The sequence below is a fragment of the Nipponia nippon genome, unplaced genomic scaffold (assembly GCF_047370975.1).
Source record: "Nipponia nippon isolate SJK-2023a ecotype South Korea unplaced genomic scaffold, ASM4737097v1 scaffold_45, whole genome shotgun sequence".
NCBI classification, from domain to species: domain Eukaryota; kingdom Metazoa; phylum Chordata; class Aves; order Pelecaniformes; family Threskiornithidae; genus Nipponia; species Nipponia nippon.
The window spans coordinates 1,074,486-1,091,921 of NW_028262364.1; the positions used below are offsets into that span (position 1 = coordinate 1,074,486).

Here is a 17,436-nt window from a genome sequence, read left to right on the forward strand (position 1 = left end):
TGTCTCCCAATGCCAGCCTAGCAGAGACCTCTTGGCCTCCCTCCCTCGGCAGGGCAGGCCAGACGGACACCCTGCAGGAGCTCCACCGCATCTTAGTGGTTACCCCTGGTGCTCCCTGGGAGCCACCTCCTTTTCTTCCTTAGACTCATTAAAGTTGTGCTGCATCCAAGCCTGAGCCTCCGAGTACTCTTTCCTTCCGAGGCAACTCTTCCGGTCTGCTCCGGGAAAAAACGTGGAGGAAGGGGAGGGTGGGATTCACTGCAGTGGATTTTGTTTTGTGCCCTTTCCCTTGGAGCTGAGGAAGACATCCCTGGCTACTCCACAGCCAATGGCCTTCAGTGAGAGGATGGCTCCAAAGGGTGGCAGGAGTGGGCGTGGGGAGACAATAATGCCTGGGGACAGCCACCTGCCTCGTCTCTGTCTGCCCCTCCCCTCCATTGCCCCACCTAGGTCCATGGCCAGCACACGTGGGCACAGGCAGAGGAGGTAGGTACCTCCTACAGTCCTTCAGCACCTGGCAGGGCCCAGCTGTTCTCCAGATATGCAGGGCTGAGGTAATTCACAAGTTCGGATTGCTATCAGCCACACTCTGCCTACGCAAAGCCGTCCCCACTCCCTCTCAACCCAACATGCCCAGCAGGCTCTCATTGCTTGCTTCACGTGTCCGTCTTCCCTGTGCAAGCGACTTGTGGCTTCACTATTAATGTCAACACGTAGGTGTGATTTTCAATTATACTTGAAAATTGCCTTTTAGACCTTGGCGTTGAGCCCCGGGCAATGCTCTAAATCCTGGCACCCCTCTGGTGTCCGTGGTCTCCTGAGTGCAGAAAAGGAACTCCTGAGGGCACTGCTGGGCTCAAAATAACCTCTCAGGCACACAGTACCCTGTGAACCATCTGAAGTTCCAGTCATGCTCCTCCTGCCCTCAGTTCGGGGCAGGGACACCATCTTCCTCCATCTCACTGGGTGCTGGGCACCTTCAGAGGTACAGGGAAAGCATCGACCCACGTATAGCACAAACTCTGGGGATGACCTCTTCGTACTCAGCTTCCCTGACTCCCCACGTGCTCTGAGGCAGGGTCAGCCTGAGCTCTGCTCACACCACTGCTGCTCCTCACATGCAGGCCAGGGTCTTCCTAGCACTGCAGTCCCTGGCTGTTAGAGATCTGTCCTCCAACAGACTCTGCACACCACTGGGAGCCACATGGGCACGCTGAAGGGCAGGGCTGGGCCCTCACAGTAGGACACCTCTCCCCACGCTGGGCCTTGCAGGGAACAGGACCAGTCCGGACAGTTACACTGGGAGGATGAATAGTGCTTCTAAGCCCAGGAAGGCACAGCCCCTGCATGGGTCCAAGGCCCCGCTCTGCCCTGGGCCCAGGCAATGGACTCCAGGAGGGAGCCCTTCAACACACAAGAGAGCTGTCACCAAGAAGACCGAGATGATCCGTACACTCCTCGGGATACATATATGTGCCACCTTAGACAGAAGTCTAATGTGGGCCTGCTGACTCACCCTTTGGGGGATCTCATTTCTTTTGATTGTAACAAAAGCCTTCTAGAGAAGAAGTTCAAATATTCAAGTCCCTGTTTGCTATTCCATTCCTGCAGTGTATGTCTCTTTAGGTGAACGAGTCTAGTAAAGGAAGAGGACATTCCCATGCAGCATCCCATTTTCTCCGAAAAAAATGCTAGCCTCAATTGCAATCAACTCTTCTGCAATGCGGATTTTCTTTGTCATGACAGTGGTGCAGTGGAGTGGTCTGCATATGGTCACATAGCGGTTGAAGTACACCACTGAGAGGACCATAGAATCATAGAATAGTCCAGGTTGGAAGGGGCCATGAAAGATCATCTGGTCCACTCCTGCATGGGAAAGGGAGCCTAGATGAGGTTATCTACCACCTTGTCCAATCGCATCTTGAAAACTTCCAGCAGTGGGGACCCTACCACATCCCTGGGCCGGTTGTTGCAGTGAATGATTGTTCTTACTGTAAAAAATGTATTTCTTTGTCAAGATGAAACCTCTCCCGGTGCAACAGGTTCTCGTTGGCCCTTGTCTTCCCCATGTGGCTCCTTGTGATGAGAGAGACTCCGTCCTCTTTGTAGCCACCCTTTATGTACTGGAATGCTATGTACATTCCATGGACTGGAATGCTATGCTGAGGTTCCCGCCGAGCCGTCTCTTCTCTGGGGAAAAAAGACCTAACTCCTTCAGTCTTTCCTCATAGGACACGTTCTCCAGCCCTTTGGTACAACGGGGTGGCAGCAGGCACTGGACCAGGATCAGCAGAAGCTGAGTCAGGGGACTTGGATCCCTGCGGTGGCTTTCTTGGTGCAGAACAGCCAGTCAGCAGTAGAGCCACCTGGCTGAAGATGACGACAAACCCAGTGCCCATGCTACCAGATTTTCTTTTTTGTGAGAGTGGTGTAACGGAGCAGTTTGCATATGGTGGCATCACCATTAAACGACATCACGGAGCGGATCATGAACTCAGTGACAGCCTGGAAGCAGGGGAAAAATGACTGTGCCAGCCAGCAGGTCAACACAAATGGTTTTCCTGGTGGCAAGGGAAGTCGTCATCTTTTTTGACACAACGGTGGTGGTGTAGCACATTTCCACAAAGGAGACCTGATGAGGAAGAAGAAGTGCAGCAAGGTCTGCAGGTGCTGATTGCTCCACACAGGGACAAAGAGGAGGCCGTTCTCCACCAGGGTTAGAAGTTACGTGGCAAAGATAAAGGTGCATGGGGCCACGTGCTCAGCTAGGGAGGTCTGGGAAGCCCCCTGGGAATGAGATCAGTTACAGGTGTCTTGTTCTCCTTTGCCGGGGCCCAGTACATGACCAGAAGGAATCAGCTGCCCAGACAAGAGGGAAGGAACAAAGCTGTGGTGGGTTAAATCTACTCTTTCTCTTGCTGTCAGGGGGACAAAACCAGCTCCTGTTGCCGACTGGCAGAACCCATTTTCCCCAGATGAAGGTCTGATCATGCCTGGGCTGAGGTGCGGGTCCTAGGCCAGAGCACAGAGGACCCGGCAGACTTCTGAATGACATTTCTCGTTGGCCAGAACTGGCCATTGCCATGAAATGCCTGACTCCCGTTGCACCTCACTGTATGTGTGGGAATTCCTGGTTGCATTGGTTTCTTAATTGCCTCATTCTTAATTGCCTCCTTCAATTGTTCAAGGTGCCTGTTAGCTATAGTGTAGAGCCCGGGTGGGGATCTCATCAAGTGTCATTGGGAAGAGGAGAGAACGCTGGGCGAGAGCTGCCATTGTCCTTGCCCAAGGGAGCTAAGCTATGGTGGGACACCCACGAAGGTGTGCATCCCCCTGGAGCAATTAGTTCATTCGTGAAAGCATGAAATTAATTTAGCATGTTGTCAAGTGAAGGACGCGCAGCTGTCGCTTTGTCTTCAGGGGAACCAGCCTGACATGGGCTGCATGGAAATCTGTCCCTTCTGGGTTTGACACATTTCTGAGACAATGCCAATTTCCTCCAAGTCCAGTCTCCCCTTGAGTACACGTTAGGATTTTTGGACCCTTTTGTTCATCCAAGGCTCTTGGTCCGGACTGAGCTGCAAAAAGTCACACTGGAACGTGCCGCACAGCATTTCTCCCTACTGCCCTGGCTGGAGAGACAGAGATCTAGCCTCACCACAGGTCCTGGCTGCCACTCCTGGGCGAGCAGATCACAGAGCTACAGTGGCAGGCAGGGAACAACTACCCAGAGAACCCTCCACACCTTTCTACACAATGCAGCCTGCGTAATGCTGAGCTGAGTATCTGCGCATTCTTCTTCTTGTTGTTTTTTTGTTGTTTTTGTTTGTTTGTTTTTCTTTTTGTTTTTTGTGTTTTGGGTTTTTTTTTTGACTTCACCTTCTCTGAATGTCCTTCAAGCATTATGTCAATCCCTCAGTAAATTGGCAACATTTTCTCCAATACATCCAGGAGAGGAGAAGTTCCTCTATGTGCTACTGGTCTGTTCCCAACTGCTCTTCCAAAATACCTACGTATTAACAGTGCACGTAAGAACGCTTGGTATCTGCAAAAGAAAAGTGCAGAGTCTTATGATCTTTATATACCCATTGCTCCTGATATGTCTCAGATGGTTTGCTGTGTTCTACCTAACCTCCCTGCTCCTCTGCCATGAAGAAGCCCTCTGGAGAGACAATGGACCAGCGGTTAAAACATTCGTCCCAATGCAAGAAATGAAACCTCCTCCTTTGCTGTTCCCCAGGCTTCTTATGGCCAGGGCCGGGATCTTCAGCATTGGGCAGTTCCTACTTGTGCAGTCAGGCCACAGCTGCTCTTTTCTGCCCCTGAAGTTCAGGCCAGATCTCCAAAGGGACTGTAGAAAAGTAATGGACAGTTATTGCAGGCTGCGGTCAAGCAAAAGGCACGAAGGAGGACGTTGGAAGCCTCCTTCTCTTTGCCCAGCCTTGAGATCACTACTACATCAACTGTCCCTCAGCAAAGAGGAGGTGTCCCTGATGATCTGCTGCTGCCATCCACATCTATGCCAGACAGAAGTGCTGCACCCACCCCTGCAGAGGGAGGGGGAGGGACCTGCTACCCACCTGTGCCTGCTTTGCTCCAGGGACTGCCTGGATGGAGACAGGAGCAGGCACAGACAGAACACCTGAACCCCGGTGTCTGTCAGTCTCTCCCCACAGCTGCATTTTCTCTCCCTTCTCCCCACAGACAGGGGAGGTTCTTCAAGAGAAAGATCTCTGTGAACAGCACCTGCTGCAGAAACCCCCATCCAGAGACAGACACAGTCCCTCACTCCAGCAGCAGGATGACAACCCAACACAACCCTAAGCTATACAGCAGCCCTTCTCTGCCCTTATGTGCACGTACGCACGTAAACAACCTCTGGCAGCCTGTGCTACCCTGACCTCAGCTCTCCGCTACCCAGGCAAGCACAATGAAAACCCCTTTTTAATCCCTTCCAATGAATGCCAGGAGGATTCAGCTTGCAGCGCTCCTTTACTACGCTGCTCGGGACCTTTGCTAGCACAGTGAAGAGCAGCTGTAAAGCTTCAGTTGTCAGCACAGCACCTCCCATTCACAGCCCTGCTTCCACATAGCCTTCAGGATCACGTTGCTCAGCTGAGGTTGTGGCAAAAGGGATGGGAAGCCCAGCTGACAGAGGGCACAGGGATGAATCTTTCCTGGCTCCCTCCCTGGACTCAGGCAGGTTGGGTGCTACTTTGGGCCTGGAAAGGCCGCAAGGGCCCTGACTGTCCAGCAGCGCTGCCCCTGCCCTTACCCCTTCACGAGGAGCACCCAGCAGCCCCTGCCCCAGAAGGCAGGAGACGTGGGGATGCAGAGTTATTACAGCAGCTGGGCTCTGGGGCTGCGCGCAGGGAGATTCAGGTAGCTCCGGCTACTGCACGTGTGATTAACTTAGCAGCAGTGGGGACGGAGGGCCCTGCTCCTCTGGCATTCAGAAAAACTCCCTAGATTTGGCAGCTGGAGGGTCTTTGGGCCCGTCAGCTGCAGGCTGCTTACTTCCTTCAGCTTTCATGGACAAGGCCAGCAGACAGGCAACCACTGAGGAGTCATGGCTCCTGGAGTCTCTCATGCCCTGGATGGCCATGAAGATGGTGTCTGTCCTCGCTGAGGGGGAGAGGTGTTTCCCAAACATCTGTGGGAGAGAGGAGGAGAGAGAAGTCACAGTGCCCTGAGTGCCCCGTCAAGGGTGCTTGGCTAAGAAGTGAGAGCAGCTCCGGAGAGACATGGTGGGCAGTGCTGGAGCAGTGCCTCCTGAAGGGGTTGCACTGGACTGCAGCATGGCCCTGTGGAGGGTATGTGCAGAAGGCCATTGCGGTGATGGGCGAAAAGTGAGTTCAGGGTTGCTGTGTGCTTGGCCCTGAAGGAAAGCAGAATTTCCTGGTGGCCAGGGGCTGGTGCTGCTGCTGTGCCCTCAGGTCAGCTAAAGCATGTTGTCTAGAAGTATGTCCAGACAGGTTTTGACTGGCTCCACAGATGAAGACTCCACGACCTCTCTGAACAACCTGTTCCAGTGTTTGACCACCCTCACAGCAAAAAGGTTTCTCTTTGTGGTCAGCTGGAACGCTGTGTGTGTTAATTTTTGCCCTTTGCCTCTCTCCCTGCCGGTGGGCACTACTTGAGAAGAGCCTGGCCACGCAAGACAGAAGGTCTCCACTCGCTGGTCCCCCTGGAGCTGGGGATGCACTGTGCTGCCCTTTGGTGACGTGCTGCCTGGAAAGGAGGGGCAACATCAATAGGAATGATGGAGAGCTTGGGATGGCAGACTGAAGGCATCAGGGAGGAATCTGACTGGCAGAGAAAGAGGATCCCTTATGCACATGCCCCTAGGCTGATGCCACACAGCTGCTTCCCTGCACCCCTCAGGAAGCTCTCAGGGGTACCCAGGTGGGGTACACCTCAGTGCTGCCAGAGCAGGGAGGCAGCAGGGCTGAGGGAGCTGGCTTAGGGACAGCGTGCAACAAATGTGGGTAGTGGTGGTTCCAGGAAAGCAAGCCTCCTGGGAAGGCGAGGCTGCGGGCAGCCTGAAAACACTGCCGACTGCCAACTGGACTTGGCAGGAATCACAGTGAAGTCAGAGCATGCCGTGGCAGCTTCTCCAGATGAAAGGCTTCATCTGGCAAATGCCAAACTGTTTTGCCAGCATGCTTGCTTATAAGGAAATGCTGATCGGAGCAGAACCAGTGGGTGGTTTCCCCTGTGTAGTGATGATGGCGTTCCCCTTCTCTTCCCGAGGCCATGGGGCCCTGAAACTACGTCTTCTGCATCTCAGCCAAGGCCAAACGGTTGGGAACCGCTGTTTCCAGGCAGTCCCTCATTTGAGGCTTGGAGGGGGAGCTTACGCCACGGCTGGATTCCTGTAGTGCTGCTGGGGGGGGGATCCTCGGCCTTTCCAACGTTGGTGCCGTTTTCTGGTGCCATTGGCTCCAGCCCTGATGTTCACCACCTTCCTCCTCCCAGCCTCCCCAGGCTCTCATTCCTTTTCCCATAGCTCCTGGCTCTGGACAAGAGCCAGGCGGGGGAGAGGGCTACCCCATGACTACAGACCAGCAGAATCCTGTAGCCTCAAAGCTTTTACATGAGTCAGGAGCGAGGGCCCTGGGAAGCAGCTCAGCCCCTCGAGGCTGCCTGGAGGCAGCATGAAAAGAGTTGGCCTGGGTTCAGGGTTGTCCTCAGTGAGAGCTGAGTGCTGTGGCCCTGTCCGTGTCCCCTCAGACAACGAGGGGCTGAGACTGTGTCAGTGCCTGGCACTGTCGTGGCGGGATGTCACTGCAGGCCTTGGAATGCTTGGGCCTGGGCGTGAGGTCACGCACAACTATGTACGCTCACGCATGCACTAACACGTGCCCAACATGCCCAAGCGTGCACAAAGATACACACCGATGCACAGACACAAGCAAACGTGCACAAGGACACAGACACGTGTAGTTGCATATAAGTACTGACACCCGTGCAAAAAAATACACACCTACACAGAAACGTGATGTCACCAGAGGCACGCAGGTGTGTGTACACACAAGCATACAAGCACATAGATGTGCATGCAGATGATCGCACAGACTGGTACACGATCACGCTCCCACGCACGTTATTGCAGCTAAGCACATGGGGGCAGGGGTGATGGGAAGGGATGTGACTGAGGAGCTGCTGGGGACCTCCCTGCCAGAGCAGGGGTGGGGCACTCTAAGCAGGACAGATGCACAGGCAGCACTGTTAAAGGAGTCTCAGGGACTGTCCAGAGAGAGGAGGAGGCCAAAGAGGTTGGCAATTCCCTCCTGAGGGCAGCTTAAGGCGAAAGAGAGGTGAAAACCTGAAGTGCAGCACGCCTGCCTGGGAAGGCAACAGCCACTGACTGTTGGAGTCAGCCGAGAGGGAAGGAAAGAGGAGGGCAGGCCACATACTCACAGGAGCCCCTGTTTGATGAGCCAATAATTGCAGGGCTGAGAGGAGCTTGGGCCCTTCCTGTCAGCAGGCTCATAAAAAAAAAACAAAACCACCAGAGTGCCCCACTTGACATCACCTGCCTCCGCTGGAACCCTCTGGCACTCAGTCCGTGTCTTCTCCCCGCACTGACGCATCCTTGCCCCAGAAATCATAAGGCCTGTCACCCCAGGAATACAAGCATCCGTGAGGGAATGAGCATGACAAAACAAGGAAATGCAAAGACAGCGTGGAGGGAAACAGCAACACGTGCCATGTCATTACCTGGGATGTTTCCGTTCATTAGGAGCATACAGGAAAACTGATGCTTAGGCAGCAGCTGCCTTTGGGCCTGAGGCAGTGTGAAGACAATATAAAAGCCAGCCCAACTTGTCGCTCTCTCAACCACTTCTGCCACCTCCTTCTCCTTGGGAACCAGGTGAGTTGGAAGCCCCTTTCTCCTCCACCTCTTCTAGGACGGGGTCATGCCTTCAAGGACAACTCAGCTGATACCTGCTCCTTCATCTTATGTTTGTGCTCTGAGATCGTGGTCACGGCAGAGGGCAGAGGAGAGATGGTCTGGTCTGTCACGGAGAGAGACTGAGGCTGGGATGAGGTGGCTCTTTGCTGCAGGCTAGTCAGGAGCATCCCTGGGCCTGGCTGCTATCCGAAGGGCCCCGCTGGGCTCAGGCAAAGAAGCCCTTGCTCCCCCCTGCGCAGCTTCTACCTGCCTACCCGGCAGACGCTTTGGTTTCCTTTAGGTGGGGTTTCCGGCTGTTCCTCAGGTGTCCCTGTGCTCTGTTTCCTCCCTGCCCTCTCTCCTAGGTGCACCTCTGGCCCAGAGACATGTCCTGCTACAACCAGTGCCAGCCGTGCCAGCCCTGCTGCTCGCCCTGCGGCCCGACCCCGTTGGCCAACAGCTGCAATGAGCCCTGTGTCAGGCAGTGCCAGAACTCCACCGTTGTCATCGAGCCCTCTCCCGTGGTGGTGACCCTGCCCGGCCCCATCCTCAGCTCCTTCCCACAGAACACCGTTGTGGGATCCTCCACCTCCGCTGCTGTTGGCAGCATCCTCAGCTGTGATGGAGTGCCCATCACCTCTGGGTGCTGTGACCTCTCCTGCATCACCAGCCGCTACTGTGGCAGCAGAAGGTGCCCCCCTTGCTAAAGCCCCTGCTGACAATCCAGACAAGGAGCCCCGGACACCCAGAAGATGATGCCAGGCTGAATGACGGAGATTGTGGCCATTGCGCTGAGAGGGGCTGAGCAAGCCCCGCTCTTCCTGCAAAGGGTGTCAGCCCTTTGCAAGGGGCCAGCCTGTGCTCTCTGAAAGCATGGCCAATGCCTCTCGTTCCCTTCCTCCCCTTTCTCCTTTCCCTTCTTTTCCTGTGTTGTTTTCTGCTCCCCTGGACCATGAGGCCCACCAAAGCCAGCCTGGGGGGACCTGCCTGCCCCTCTCCCTCTGTGGGGCACTGACTTTTGCCTGCCCGTCCTTTCACTGTGGCCTCCTCTCGGAGACATCTTGTTTCCCTCTTTAGACTCATTAAACTCTGCTGCATCCCAGCCTCTGGCTCTGTGTGCTCGTTTCCTCTCTGGATGCTCCTTAAAGCTGTCCAGCGAGAAAGGAGATATGCTGGGAGGGAACAAATGGCTGAGCAAGTGGACCCTTTCTCATTCCTAGAGGAATGCGAGGGCAGGACACACCGTCTGTGCGCCTCCTTCAGTCCCTGTCCCTTGGAGCTGAGGACGACATCTCTGGCTACTCCACAGTCACTGACCATCAGCCCTTCCCTTGCTGCATCTCTGCCCAGAAATATTCCCCTTGGCCTCAGAGCACGCCCTACAGATGGTGGTCCCAACTTGGGCTGTCTTCATGGGAGCACCCCAGTGCTGCAGGAGGCCCTGGGAGGTCAGCAGCCCCACAGGCACTCAAGGCAGTTCCTCTTGCTCTGGATGGAGCTGTGCTGGGCGAGAAGGCTCAGAGAGAAGACGGCCGTGAAGGATGGAAGGAGGGGAGGGGAGGAGAAATCACCTTGGCTAGAGCCCAGAGCCTCCTCCTCCTCACCTTCCCACCCCTCTCCAGAAGGACGGGGCATGGCAGCCATCCAAGAGCAATGACAGCTAAGGCAAGTCCCCTGTTCTTCTGCCACACCCATACAGTGCCCCGTGCAGCCCAGCGGCTGGTTACACAGATTTGCAGGGCTGAGGTGTCGCACAGATTGCACATCCCCAACTGCCGGCAGACACAGCAGCTCCACGACAGAAAGCTTATTCGCATGGGCCTGCAAGATGACACAGAAGAGCGACGGACAGTTCCTCCCATGGTACTCTAGAGAGAGTACTGATCAGAACAGCCCACGCTCTCTCGTTGCAGCTGATGGCAGGTGCAATCCCATCCTGGGGCGCAGGGGAAGAACAGTTGCATGGCAGGAGCTCTCTCGCCACCTTCTCCTTTTCCCTGGGGCCACTAACCCCAGCCCCTCACAGAAAGAGGATCTTTGCCTGCAGGTCTCTGGCTGCATAGGGGAAACAGGGCTGCCAGGGGAGCACTGAGGCCCCTTTCCCCAGAGCTCCGCCTTGCACAGAAGGGCCTCCTGCCAGGACGACAAGAGAGGAGAAGGGTACTGTGCCCCTCCTCCTACCTCCCACCTCTCCTGAAGCCTACAGCTCATGGGCAACAGCCTGTGGTGCTCGAACCTCTAGAAAGCTGGGACTACAAAGGCAGCTGAGATCTTCTGCACTGACCTGTCTCTGAAACATTGAGAGTGGATGGGCCAGAAAAGAGAGGCAATGAGGGATGGGTGGTTGGGGAAAGAAAAGCTGTAAACCTGCCACTAGTGCAACTTCCCTCCTTCATTCATGGCTCTTCTATGTCCTCCAGCCCCAAGCTGCGTGGTGGGATGCGGGATGGGGGTCGTGGTCAGTACGCAACAGTTCCTTTCTGCCACTGTTTCCTCCTCAGGCTTCTCCTCTGCTCCAGCACGAGCCCTTCCCATAGGCTGCAGCCTGTCAAGACTGGCTCCAGTGTGGGTCCTGTCCGTGGGCCAGAGTTCCCACCAGAAGCCTGCTTCAGCATGGGCTCTGCACAGGCCACAGTTCCTGCAGGACATGATATCCACCTGGTCTGGTGTGGGATCCTCCATGGGCTGCAGTGGGGAGATCTGCTCCACTGTGGTCTCTCACACGGGCTGCCTGGGAATCTCTGCACTGTCGCCTGCAGCACCTCCTCAACCTCTTTTTTCTCTGGCCTTGGTGGTTGCAGGATTGTTTCTCACACTTGTTTTTAGTTCATCCCTCACTTCCTGTGCTCCATTTTGCCCTTTCTCAAACGTGTTTTCATGGAGCCACTCCCAGCATTGCTAACAGGCTCAGCGTTGGGCAGCAGGGAATCTGCTTTGGAGCTGGCTGGAACTGGCTCTGTCAGACGTGGGGGCAGACCCTGGATTCTTCTCGCAGGGACCACCCCTGCAACCTTCCTGCCAAAGCCTTGCCACGTAAGCCAAATAGAGTGGGTCCAACAGAGTATGAGGCACAATTAGATGAATAAAAATTTCAACAGAAAAGAAGCAGTCCAGGCTCCATTAAGGGAGGGATGTTACTTTGAAAACTCTTAAGAAAAATGGTATTACTAGTCACGCTTAGAGATTTGGAATAAATGCTCCAAAAATACAGCCATCTAATGTCCTTGGTAGATCCTTTCGGAAGTGGAGCAGATGGAGCTAATTATGGTGATTTCCTTAATGTTATTAACATCAGATCTTAACTGCAGTATTTCACAGTCTCCCTGGGCCTCTTTGGCAGCTTAAGGCAATTTCCCAGAGGATTCTGCCTGGCCGGTCCCTGAGGCGACAAAAATCTGCTCTCATGGAGTGCGGGGTTGCAATTCTGCCTTCTGTTCTGCACAGCCACTGCACACTCCAGACGTGAGAGCTACCCCAGCTTTTCCCCAGACCCCAATAAGATCATAGGTCTGCAAGTGTGCACAGAGTTTTAAGTCGTCCTGCTTGTGTTCTGCCTCAGGCTCTTGTCTTACATATGATAGTGTGGGGAAAAGGCAGGTCAGTGAGTGTACTGGTTTTGCCTGGGACAGAGCTAAGTTTCTTTGTAGTAGCTCGTATGGGGCTATGTTTTGGATTTGTGCTGAAAATCGTGTTGATAAGACAGGGATGTTTTGGTTGTTGCCGAGCAGTGCTTGCACAGCCTCAAGGCCTTTTCTGTTTCTCAGCCTGCCCCGCCAGCGAGTAGCTGGGAGTGCACAAGAAGTTGGGAGGGGACACAGCTGGGACAGCTGACCCCAACTGACCAAAGCAATATTCCATACTGTATAATGTCATGCTACACAATAAAACTGGGGGGGTGAAGTTGGCAGAGGCTGCCGTTGCTCGGGGACTGGCTGGGCATGAGTTGGTGGTGAGCAATTGTTTTCTTTTGCATCACTTGTTTTTCTTGGTTTTATTTTCCTTTCTTTTTGTTGTTTTGTTTTTCCTTGCAATTGTTTTCTAACTATTAAACTGTCTTTATCTCAACCCATGATTTGTCTTGCTTTTACCCTTCCAATTCTCCCCGCCATGCCACCTGGCGGGAGTGAGTGAGGGGCTGTGTGGTGCTCAGCTGCCAGCCGGGGTTAAACAACAAGAAGAGTGCATCAGTGAGTCAAGGTCAGGATGAGGTCTCATGACAATAATCAGGGTTCAACAAAGTCCAGTGATCACCAGGTGTGTTGATAGAGACGAGGCAGGTCTCAGGTCAAGCCGGGAAGTCACCCACATGTCAGGGTCCACACTGAGACCAGTGGGGTCCATGTCCACACAGAGGCACAGATGTGCCACTGCTAGACATGTAACTCGGGTTGGGGCCAAGCATTAGAACTTAAGCTGAAAAGCTGCTCCCATGGGAAGGGGAGTTGGCTCGCAATGAAGCCTCCCAGCAGCACCATCTGGCAATGATCTCAGCAAGGCCAACAAAGGGAAGGGGGCAGCCCTCAGCTATGCTACCTCTAAGTTGGGTCGGTCCAACTATCCTACCACTCACAGCAGAGCAACATCAGAACCCTGGTACCTTTAGTCCAATACCATCTGGTGTGAGGTCTCGGCCCCTGCCTCACTCAGCACCAGGCAGATGAGCTGCACAAGTGCATCTGCCATTGGCATGTACACGAGGAGCCTGTGTGCCACCCCAGTCACCAGCAACACTGCATCATAAGGGAATCGATTCAGGGACAGCGGCCTGAGAAGGCGGGCAGGCTTTCTTGGCCTTTCTCCCTGTACATAAAGCAAGAAAGGGAGGGCAAAGGAGGCAGAGACTGCATTTCGGTTCTCTGAGCAGCTCTCTGCCAGGCCAAAGGCACCACCACGCCGCTGTAGATTCCTTTCCAGCTACCATTCTGCTATGACCTGCACATGCCCTCACGATGAGGGTCACCACAGGCACAGACTGGCACACGTGTTCTCATGCATGCCTGCATGGAACCAGGCAAAAATCTATGCGCTCACGTAAAGCCAGGAAAACGTCAGCAACTGTGGGCTCTGCTGAGGACATGCTGGGGACCACCTGTGACATGACCTCTCCAATGGCGGTCCTTGGGCATCTGGAGGAGAAGTATGAGAGCGGTGCCCATTTCCTGACAACTTTGCTACAAACAAGCCCACAGGAATGACCCAGGTGCACACATCACCTGCCTGCAGGGGATGCCACCAGCACTTGATCTGACCCTTCTGCCTGCGCCGACGTGTTCCTGCCCCGGAAATCCTCAGGGCTCTCATCCCAACACTTACAGAAGCCTTCATATGGGAAATGACGTGGCATAAGCCAGGAAACGAAAAGGCAGCAGTGCAGGAAACCAGGACACGGCCCATCCCATTAGCTGGGATGGTTTGCATTTGACATGAGCTTGTCAGAAAATTAGTACTTCCACAAAGGGTGCCTCTGGGCCTGAGGCAGTGCAGGGCTACTATAAAAGGCAGGCCAACTCTCTGCTCTCTCATCCACTGCTCTCGCCTCCTTCTCCTTGGCAATCAGGTGAGTGTGAAGACTCTTCTCCTCCTCCTTCAAGATCCGGTCTTTCCTTGATGCATGTCTCAGCTGATGTGGGCTGCCCTAGCCCAGGGCTGGGAGCTGCATCTCATGGGAGAGGGAAGGTCTTCCTTCTGCAGAGAGAGGCTGGGACTTAGTTGAGGTGGCTCCTGGGCCTTGAGCTGGGTAGTGTGTGCTGGGCCATAAGGTGCCTTGGCTCCATTGTGGTTGGATGCAGTGCTGCTCCTCATGTTTCCCTGTGCTCTGCTTCCCCCTGCCCTCTCTTCCAGGTGCACCTCTGTCCCAGAGACATGTCCTGCCAGCCCTGCTGCTCGCCCTGCGGCCCGACCCCGTTGGCCAACAGCTGCAATGAGCCCTGTGTCAGGCAGTGCCAGAACTCCACCGTTGTCATCGAGCCCTCTCCCGTGGTGGTGATTCTTCCTGGCCCCATCCTCAGCTCCTTCCCACAGAACACCGTTGTGGGATCCTCTACCTCCGCTGCCGTTGGCAGCATCCTCAGCTGTGATGGAGTGCCCATCAACTCTGGGTGCTGTGACCTCTCCTGCATTACCAGCCGCTACTGTGGCAACAGATGTCAGCCCTGCTGAAGCTGCTGGCAACGGCCCCAAGCAAGAACCTCCAAGACCTCACAACATGGTGCTGGACAACAGATAGGGCTTCGGGCCATCGTATTTAGAGCTTCCGTCCATTGTATTGAGAGCTTTTTGCCATTGTTTCCTTCTTCCATTCTCCCCTCTCTCTTTCTTTCCTTTGCTGTCGCTGTCTCCCAATGCCAGCCTAGCAGAGACCTCTTGGCCTCCCTCCCTCGGCAGGGCAGGCAGACGGACACCCTGCAGGAGCTCCACCGCATCTTAATGGTTGCCCCTGGTGCTCCCTGGGAGCCACCTCCTTTTCTTCCTTAGACTCATTAAAGTTGTGCTGCATCCAAGCCTGAGCCTCCGAGTACTCGTTCCTTCCCAGGCAACTCTTCCCATCTGCTCTGGGAAAAAAGGTGGAGGAAGGGGAGGGTGGGATTCACTGCAGTGGATTTTGTTTTGTGCCCTTTCCCTTGGAGCTGAGGAAGACATCCCTGGCTACTCCACAGCCAATGGCCTTCAGTGAGAGGATGGCTCCAAAGGGTGGCAGGAGTGGGCGTGGGGAGACAATAATGCCTGGGGACAGCCACCTGCCTCGTCTCTGTCTGCCCCTCCCCTCCATTGACCCACCTAGGGTCCATGGCCAGCACACGTGGGCACAGGCAGAGGAGGTAGGTACCTCCTACAGTCCTTCAGCACCTGGCAGGGCCCAGCTGTTCTCCAGATACGCAGGGCTGAGGTAATTCACAAGTCTGATTTCTCAGGACTCTGCACTTGTTCAGGGATGAAGTTCCAAAACGCAGATCTGTTCTTACCACAGCCCATGAGTTTTCTCACTTTTGGTTTTTGCGGTTTTCTGTGCTCCGCAGTGATTAGTGATGTTTTGCCTGGAGATTTGTTATTAAAACACTGACCTTGAGCTTCATCTGGTATTTGGGTTCTGTAGTGAAGCCATTACTGTACTTCGGGTACCACCTCATGGAGACAATTAGCCATTATACCTCTTCCTCTGAGAGGTGTTTTAGGGAGGAAATACAGAATGGCACCTTTGCTGCCTTCTTCTGTGGTGTTTCCTCCTTCAATTACAACCAGTTTCCAGTTTCTTCAACATCCTTGGGTAGTTAAGATATATCTATTGGTAGTTCTCAGGAATACTGTCTTGGTTTTGTCTAAGGTTAATAAGCACTTTAAGAATATCATCCCGAGATCTGCCCCAAGGCCGGATAGTTATGAATGGCAGGGTGTGCGGAATAGCACGGGCAAAAGCCTAGGACGGTGGGCACCTCCAGTGTTTTGGAACTTCATCCCTGAACAAGTGCAGAGTCCTGAGAAATCAGTAGAATATTTGGAAAAGTATGCTGTCACCCTGGCAATTCTATGGAGACGCACATCACTGCAACGTGCTGGGGCCTGGCCCATGCCTACCGAGCCCTATTCAACACTATTCAGAAGCCTCAAGGGGAAGACATCATCTCTGGATCCGATGACAAAATGACAGGCGCTGCGGCTACGCCAGCCCCTGCGACAGGTGCTGCAGCTATGCCAGAGAACCAGCCTCTGCCAGTATCAGTCACCCCTATACAGAAGAAAAAATACACAAGAAAATCAGCTTGTTTACTAAGGGCTGATGATAAGCCAGGGCCATCACGAGAACAGGAGGAGGAAGAGGCAGAACCCATAAATGAGATGGTAACCACCCAATCCCTGTCCCTGAGTGACCTGCGAGATATGCAAAACGATTTCAGCCATCATCCAGGCGAGCACATTGTCACCTGGCTGCTTCGATGCTGGGATAATGGGGCCAGTAGCCTGGAATTAGAGGGGAGGGAAGCCAACCTGCTGGGATCCCTTTCTAGGGAAGGGGGCATTGAAAAAGCGATTGGAAAAGGGGCAAAAGCCCTCAGCCTCTGGAGGCAACTCCTGTCAGGCGTGAAGGAAAGGTATCCCTTCAAGGAAGATGTTGTATGCCACCCAGGCAAGTGGACCACCAGGGAGAGAGGTATCCAGTACCTGAGGGAATTAGCCATGCTGGAGGTGATTTATGGTGACCTGGACAACGAGCAGTTATCCAAAGATCCAGATGAAGTCCAGCGCACATAACCCATGTGGCGGACGTTTGGATGGAGTGCACCATCATTGTACGCAAACTCATTGGGAATAATGACCGGGAAAGATGAAGCGGGACCAACAGCGGATGAAGTGGCTGGCCAACTGCGGCAAGACGAAGAAAGTCTCTCTTCCTCCCTACGGGCCTGTGTCTTGGCTGTGGAGAAACTGCCTGACATGCTAGCTGAGAAATTATCTCGGGAGTTCTAGCGACTCAAAGAGGATATGTCCTGCTCCTCACCTGTACGAACCAGTATCTCAGCCATTAGGAGGAAGCACCTCTCTGTTCAAGAGAGAAGATATAGTGGATACACACCACGGGCCACCCTGGGGTATTACCTGCATGACCACGCAGAGGACATGAGGAAGTGGGATGGCAAATCTACCTCGACCCTAGAGGCACGGGTACGTGAGTTGCGAGGCAAAGCAATGACACAAGGGGGTTCTTCCAGGAAAATTGCTACTCCAGTTTCCAGTGAGCACTTTCCCAGACAGAGTAGAAGGGCTGATTTTGCATCCAATCTTAATAAATGGACTTTTGATTTGCATTTACAAGAAGTGAGAAACAAATGCTATGACCGGGACTAGAGGGGCCCTGCCTCCAGCCAGGTGGAGGAAAGGGACAACAGGGTTTACTGGACTGTGTGGATTCAACGGCCTGGCACATCAGACCCACAGAAGTATAAGGCTCTAGTGGACACCGGTGCACAGTGCACCCTCATGCCATCGAGCTATGAAGGGGCAGAACCCATCTGTATTTCTGGAGTGACAGGGGCATCCCAACA

General features: G+C 54.1%; 1 protein-coding gene and 1 pseudogene across 1 annotated transcript; both read left to right on the forward strand.

The window, feature by feature from the left end:
* The first annotated feature begins 8,784 nt into the window (after positions 1–8,784).
* On the forward strand, positions 8,785–9,105 carry LOC148052694 (feather keratin Cos2-3 pseudogene; annotated as a pseudogene).
* Positions 9,106–13,827: 4,722 nt separating this feature from the next.
* On the forward strand, positions 13,828–14,557 carry LOC148052695 (feather keratin Cos2-3). Its single transcript, XM_087778684.1, has 2 exons — positions 13,828–13,955; positions 14,240–14,557. The coding sequence occupies exon 2, from the start codon at positions 14,261–14,263 to the stop codon at positions 14,555–14,557; it is 297 nt and encodes a 98-aa protein (XP_087634810.1). The 5' UTR covers positions 13,828–13,955; positions 14,240–14,260.
* The last annotated feature ends 2,879 nt before the right edge of the window (positions 14,558–17,436 follow it).

Coding starts and splice junctions, on each gene's coding strand:
- LOC148052695 (XM_087778684.1), top strand. CDS start 14,261: ATGTCCTGCCAGCCCTGCTGCTCGCCCTGCGGCCCGACCCCGTTGGCC.